General features: G+C 36.3%; 1 protein-coding gene across 2 annotated transcripts; it reads right to left on the minus strand.

The window, feature by feature from the left end:
- Nucleotides 1-329: 329 nt before the first annotated feature.
- LOC113749519 (probable alkaline/neutral invertase D) lies at nt 330-7,507 on the minus strand. 2 transcript variants are annotated; one of them, XM_027293278.1, is made up of 5 exons: nt 7,364-7,507; nt 6,073-6,496; nt 5,376-5,807; nt 1,289-1,847; nt 330-834 (listed from the first exon to the last, which is right to left on the minus strand). In XM_027293278.1, exons 2-5 carry the CDS (start codon nt 6,460-6,462, stop codon nt 539-541), a joined length of 1,677 nt encoding a protein of 558 aa, XP_027149079.1. In that variant the 5' UTR covers nt 6,463-6,496; nt 7,364-7,507; the 3' UTR covers nt 330-538. The 2 variants fall into 2 exon arrangements, with proteins under 2 accessions (XP_027149079.1, XP_027149078.1); XM_027293277.1 differs by having other exon boundaries at nt 6,073-6,501.
- Between the last annotated feature and the right edge of the window lie 329 nt (nt 7,508-7,836).

Raw genomic sequence — 7,836 nt, forward strand, 5'->3', positions numbered from 1 at the left:
TCTCTTAAACATGTACATAATCCGATGAAACTATTTTTCTAATTTCAAGACACTTGGTGAATGCGAAAATCCGTGAAGATCATGTAATAGCATGAATGATCAGAAACCAATTCAAACAAAAGAATGTTCTTGTCTTATTTTCTTCACTCTTCGAAATTATGTGTAGAGTAACTTTGCCTTTCACATTCATTGACATTTTGGTAATTGAGAAAGAGCCATTGACCATAGAGGTCCTATTACGTTCATAAATTTCACCTGGACATTTGATTTCTTTTGTCTTTGGATATTTCAATTGGAGCAATTGGATATAGGCCTTGTAAACCATCAAGTTATGAATGACAAATATCAAAAGCAGTTTTTATTTGAAAAGCAAGATGCTCTGAAATTTGCTAATGTACACAAAACCAAACTTAATAAGGAAGGCTAGAACGAGATATGTTGCCAAAGAATTACTAGTTCTTTTGTCAGAAAGAAATGTTCTCTCACCTTTAATTTTTCTCTACTACTTTCTGCAGTTTTCTTGCTTCTCTCAGGTTTGTCAGCAGGTCCACGAGGAGGATCTCTTAATCAGAGGCTTCATTTGCTTGTCTTCTTCAAGAGAAATCATCCCCAAGTGTGAAGGATCCTCTAACATCATCTTTGCAACCAGATATCCGGCGATTGACCATGTCTGGAACTTTCTAGCTTGTTTACCAATAAATCTACCAAGTTTGCCATCATAGTACTCAGGCCAACTGTCCTTGAGCAAACGGCTCTCAGCAAGATCAATTGCACGTCTAGCAATTTGTATTCGTCCGGTCTTGATGCATGCAGCCGTTAGCAACCACAAAAGCACTGTATATGACAGACAGAAAAGTTTTTCCATGCATTAAGAAAAGAACTAGTTTAGGTGAAGGGCAAATGAGGAAAAGCAGCAGAACAGTTTCGCAGCTTCAAAATGTCAATAAAGAAAATAATGAGAAGCCAGTGGATTGTATTTCTATCAGAAGGTGCATAACAACATAGTGCTTCAGGTAAAAAATGAACTAAAATCGATCAAACCAGTGAGTTTTTAGTGTACTGTTATATTCTCTAAGAGAATAAAACTTCCACATAAAAGCACCATACAAAAATGCCGAGTCGGCTCTTAACATGCTCACAGGGGATTAAAATGAAATTGCTGCTGTTCTCGTGGAAATATGACGATGAATTTAATATAATTCTCACGGCAAGTTTACCTTCAAAGTATTTATAGCAGGCAAGCAAAAAAGTAAGTTGGAATTAAATGAAGACAGAAAAGTGGAAGAACCTGGCCAAGATCCACCATTGTGGTAACTCCATCTTGTATTCTTTGGATCACAGCCAGTAACAATTCTCCACTCATGACTTTCTATTGCAGGATAACATATTTTCATAGGCATTTCCCCAACAAGCTCTTCCCAGCGAGCCTCTATAAGATCCATAATAGCAGCAGCTTGCTCAGCAGTAGCTAGACAAGATAAAATAGCAACACAATTTCCCAATGCAAACCATCTCATATCCATTCTTGCAGGACTAACATTGCCAATGAAATAACCACCACGTGTTGGCATAAAATCAAACACCCAATCTGAAATTGAATCTGGAATAACATTAAACTTATTTACTGCAGTATGTGAGTATTCTTCAGTTTTATAGCGATATATGTCATTTAATTGTTGGAAGTCAAGCCAGAAATAACTTCTCATGTGAAAGCTTAACGCATGCAAGCGCTTTACTATTCTCTCAATGAACTCTTTCCCTTCCGTGTCATGCTTCAACATCACCAAGGCACATCTCAGTGCCATAAAGAAGAGTGCTTGGATTTCAATAGGATAACCATAAATCCCCTGTAACATCAGAATAAATATATAAAGACCATGAAAAACGTATATTGCCATCAACTACTGTGAATAAAACAAATTAAATAAGCAGCTCTGTTACAGATGCAGAACAATTGAAAGAACAGCACCATGATAGTCTAATCCTTTTCAGTGAAAATTATTCTACATAATAATCAAAGTTGCACAGATGCCCATCTCTTTCTGTAGTATCTGGGTGTCTTCTAAATGTAATCAAAGGGGAAAACAGACGAAAGAAAAATATGAACATCTTAACAATGTAATATTTGTACAAATATCCTTTTACTTCTATTTAATAGCATACTTCCAATAAAGGATGTAGTGGCACCTATAATTAAGCCAAACAAAAATGCATCAAATCCAACTTTCAATAAGAAAAAAATATCCAATACTTGTCATCCCAAAGAAGGAAAAAAAAATGGCATCCAATTGAGGAGAACTAGGCAAGTGTGCTATCTTCCCTTGACATTCCAATGCAGAACAAAACTGAATATCTTACAACGACAACGATCTCCAGAAGTCATTAATTCTGATAGCATATACTGGCTTATACAGTACTCTGGCTTGTAAATAGATTAAATAAAACCCAACAAATTTATTATTGTTAGTTTAAGACCAAGACAAAGAGCATCAACACAAGCCACACTTCTTGAACCGAAGAGGATTTATGCATTGAAAAATCATACTTCTCAGCCATCACAAGACAAAAATGTTGGAAGGCATTCCAAAGCATCAAAATTTTTAGTGAATCCATTACTGAGTTGCAGCTGGTCATTGACCAAGTAAGTTCGTTGATTGAGTTACAAAAGAAGATACAAAAATCATTAAACAATTCAGTATTGTTATTGAGGTGAATGGTATTCAATACTGCAATAAACGAATTGAAAGCGCGTGTTCATTATCTATCTGCATCTACTTTCACTCTGGAGAATTAATAGAACTGATTAAGTTCAGGACAGGTATAAAATACAGGATGATGAATTTACTATCGTATTTGCACATTGAGTTTTCGAGATAGGTATTCAGTTAGTAACATTTCATGATATAGAGAGTGAAAATTGTATAGAGTATTAATATTGGATAAATATATGGAAACAAAACCTCAAAGAAGAGGATAGAAACCAGTAAAGCCAGAAGTGCTTAATGCAAAATTTTCTCCAAAGTTAGAATAGTATACAAGCATATCACTTTGTGAAGAAGCACTTCCATAAAGTATCAAGGATGTTGCAGAATTGGATTACTGGGTACTGTAAATTATTGGTCAAAGAAAACTTGAACATGCAGAACTAAAGAAAACACTGGAGAGAGAAAAACAGACAAGAAAAAAAGAAAGGAAAAAAAACCATTGTCATGACTTCCGGACTGCTGATCTACCCCTGAAGAGTTTTTCACTAACGGACTAATTAGAACCGCACACCTAGGTTTAAAACTGTTTTCTCAAAATGGCGCTTGTGAAGAATAAAGCAGAAAATACATGCACAGAGATAACATTGTGTTCCACTTGACAAATGTTATACTCCCTCTGCCCCATTGTTAATGCCATGTTTCCCCTTCTTTTTTGTTCTCCCAAAATAAGGCTCTTCAAAGCCAACAAAACATTTTAGTTGCTTCCCAGTTTTGCACTTTGGAAAGGTAACTGTTCTCACATCCCAAACTTCACTCATAATGAATGAATACAATGAATCAATGGGTCACATTATTCAATTTACCCCAAGCTAACTCATCTAGGTATAAAGATTAAACATCTCCATAAATAAGTGCAATTCCCCAGAAATGACTGTTATTTTGGGGCGGAGGCAGTAATACTTATCCGAATTGAGGTGGAAAAGTCAGACAAATGGAGTTATAGGGTGTGGTCTAAGCAAATTACATACTCATCACCATTAGATCTAGAATGCCCAAGAACATTATTTTCCATTCATGATCGTTTGGATACAACAGGTATAAAAAAAAATTGTCTTAATTTTCGCTATAGGTCATAATAAGTGGTTGAAAGTAAAACTTGTATACATGCAAACTGGGAAATTCAACAATATCAGAGGACTATGTGTTCTATTCCTACATGAGCCTATATGTTTCTCAAATAAATCTAAACTGAGTGAACCATGATACTTAGGAACAAGGCTCAAAGAGAACAGAAGAGATTATAAAGAATATTGTTTCAAATTCCGTGTTCCAGAATGCAAAGCATACATCCCAATGGTGAAAAACTCCCCTCTTCCACAAAAAGCCAGACCACCTTAAAGCAGATGCTGTTGTTCCTCTCTACCTTTCAGTAAAAATTCTATCTTCACAAAATGGTATTTGGTTCTAGCACTAGTCAATCAACCACACCAAGGCCATCCCAGTGCCAAATTCATACAAAATCATTCAGAGAAGAATAGGAAAATTGAATCCAATGGAAATATAGCTGGATAGTTAGAGTTTTATATGCAAGTTTAGCAGTTATTTACATCGCTAATGGAAGTCATATTGCTCCAATATATATATTGTGTGCCAAACCAAATTGATTTAGCAACTCCAAAGCATGGATTGAATAAAAAGCATAAATACACATGGCAGCTTCAACAACAGTTGTAAACTAGCAACTATTCCTCGCAGTCAATCTTGACAATGCAATGCAAGCAGGATTGAGGTATAGCAAACACAACTGGTAACATGAATCCAAGCACCTCATGCACAATAAACTCAGATTCTCCAACAAAAGGCGAATATTTTGTCAAGCAACATTCAACATAAACCCACCTTCATATCCCCTTCTTTCTGTAAGTCTCACATGGCTACTACTACTTTAAGTAAACATTGAATTATCAAGTACAAGCAGGTCGCTAAACCCCAACATCAAGTGGAATCTTGCACTTAAAAAATAATTATTCACTTGAAACTCTTTCAAGAGAAACACCAGGACACATGCGATGCTGCTTGATGGTTTGACCGTCCAATTGAGGCTAATGGAGGGAAGAGAGCCAAAAACGTGATGCTAATCTTCTGGATCCCAAACTAAAAAAGGCCTCCAAAACCACTAGATTATGCTGTTTTACTAGCAATGAACAAAAGCACGACTGCAGGCAACAGAAGACGATATATTACGAAATATCAATTGACATATTCATCATTATAGTTAGTTTTAGTTTCCTTGGGCTAAGAGAAAGAGCACTGCTATCCTTGGGCCAATGCAAAATACGCACTGCCTAATTGAGAATCTTTACCATAATTAATTCAGCTTGCAGCATTGGCACCGAAATATATCTCCTCATTCTAGTGAAGACAAACATCTCTCCATCAGATTACTGTAATTTACCAGACAGGAGTGACTATATTAGAACTTATGGCATCATTTCTTTTGGTTCCTTTGAATTTGGTGATCTTTCTTTTCTAATTACAAAAAATTTTCACCAAAAGTACGAGTAAGCAGGTTTTAGATTAGATAGACAATGCCCAAACAGCCATTAGCATCATCATTCACAATGATAAGAAATCCCTAGATTCCAAGAAGTATCAAGACAAGGATCTTACCATTCTTCTATCAATCATGGAGCATCCATCAGCACAAAGTAAAGTTGGAAAAGTATCAAATCCTTCAGACAAACACAAGCTCAATATAAGCCTCATCCCTTTTTGGCACTCCGGTGTTTCAGCCAGACTTAGGTCTCCAGTAGACTTAGTATACGCACGTAGAAGAATGATCCACCAAAATCCAGAGTCAATTGGAGCAACTCTTCCAATTGCACTCTCACCAAAATCAGCTACTATTGTATCTGTCTTACGATCTGGGTCGTGTAAAACTTTGAAACTAGCTGGCATGGCCCCTTCCCCAAGCTTAAATCTATCAATTCTTTTTTCCCAGCCTTGAAGCTGAAGTGTCTTCAATAGAAAATTCTTTACAATTTCAGGCTCACCATTCATTAAAAATGCCAGAGCACTTGGCACAAAGTCTCGTACAAAAACCTAAGCATAAAAAGTATTAACAAATCAACAGATTAATTCTACATAAGATCAATTAATCAGAGACACTAGTTGACTCTCAAACTAAGAATTTAATGTCCAGCATTATATAAATCACAGAATAAAAAACGCGTATGAGTTTCAAAAATTTAGCCAATAGCAGCATCTGACAGCTGCAATTCAACTAGTAGGATATCCCAGCACAAGTGAAATACCACCATATTGATAAATCAACAGCAAAGAACAAATCAAAGCATAGAAACTTCACCTGGTCATAGTTTAAAACCTCCTCAGAGGCATGATCATATGCAGCGATTGTGCCAACAGGTTGGTCACGGAAAAACACCAAAGATCTGCGGAGAGCTTCCCAAGCATCAGCAACCATAGGGTGGGGCTCAAAGGAATTCCTCGCAGATGAAACCGGAGTGTCTAACGCAGACCGGCCTGGTGAATAAGCTGTTTCATATGCATCTAACGCTCTAGATAAACCAATAGACAACTCACTCAGTGATCTCTCATCAAAGGATCTCTGCCTTTCTATGTTTAATCTGGGTTTATCTGGCTTATCAAGAAGCTTTGAGAGATCATAATCATCCATTTCCGAGATAGAACAATGCGAGCTAACATTCCTAAGTTGATATTCTTTAACACACTCCATGCTAAACCCTCAGACCTTCAACCCAAAAAGTGCTCTGCACTGAAAATCAATCTTCAGTTACAGACAAAAACAAAAACAAAATCACGCAATTCAAAACAGAAAGATCGACACAAATATCTTATATATGACATAGAACTAATAAGCTTTACTATTCAAGCCAAAAATACATTGCATTAAAAAGGATGTATTTTCAGAGGAAGGAGATGCATGGAAATACAAATGCACCTTGTAATATATGTAAGCATATATAAAGTCAAACGCTACAAAACATTATGCATAAAAAAACCCCCAAATGAGACTTAAAAAATGTAAAAAGTCAAGTGAACTACCAGAGCAAAAACCATCTTACTCCTTACCTAATCTTCATTTTCTTTAACCCTTCATCCTTTCTTATAAACATACGTGAGAAGAGTAAAAGAAACATAGAAAGAAGCAACCTAACTACCAAAACCAAATAATCTTGTCCCAGAAATAAGGTGGTTAGTACTAATTTTGAATACTTGTTTGATTAGTAAATTAATCATTTTACTTTCCATATTGAAAGAAAAAAATGCCAGCTAGTATTTTTACGTAAATTAAGACAGTCTAAACTAGGAAAATGATTCTCACTAAAGAGATCAATCCCAGGGTTTAAAACACAAGTTGCATAGCATTACCAAAATCCTACATAAATGGAAAAGCAAACAGTTACCAAAAAACGAGAAATTTCAAATTCCAAGATCCCAGTAAAACTAAATAATAATGCATAAAGCAACATTGGAAAAAGAAGTTTCAAACAAAAGGGTCTAAGAAAAAATTAACCAATCAGCAAAAGACAAATCAGATCTAAATCTCTTTCCTAAGAACACCAGTGAAGAGATAAAGAGAGACATGGAGAGGGAGAGAGGAGAGAGGAAGAGACCTCAAAAGGGATGAGAGAGAACAATAGGGAGTCCGATATTCCGGCGAGAAATGGGTCCGAGGGCCGGCGAGACTGCCGGAGGGGAGAAGAACAAGGGGGAAAAGACAGAGAGATAAAGAGGAGTGAAAAGTGGAAGAAGAGGGGAAAAAAGGATCACGTTCGCGGAAGCTGGTATTTATAGGCAAAAATGGGAAGAAAATGAACGAAAAAAATGAAACAAAAGAAATGCCAACTGTGTATTGTCCGTTTGCCATTTGGGCAGGGGCACCAACCAGGGGACCGTTACTCGAGCAAGATTACAAACTTTGCCTGGGTTAGGTGGGTGTTAACTACTGTACAATAGTACATCTTTGGTAAGAAGACTTACCGGTTTTAGCCGGTTATGGATAATTTTGTTATAGCTGTGTTTTTATTTGATAGGCTTCTTATTGTAAATTGGATAGGCTTCTTATTTGTCCCTATTTCTCTTTGAG

The sequence above is a fragment of the Coffea eugenioides genome, chromosome 10 (assembly GCF_003713205.1).
Source record: "Coffea eugenioides isolate CCC68of chromosome 10, Ceug_1.0, whole genome shotgun sequence".
NCBI lineage: Eukaryota > Viridiplantae > Streptophyta > Magnoliopsida > Gentianales > Rubiaceae > Coffea > Coffea eugenioides.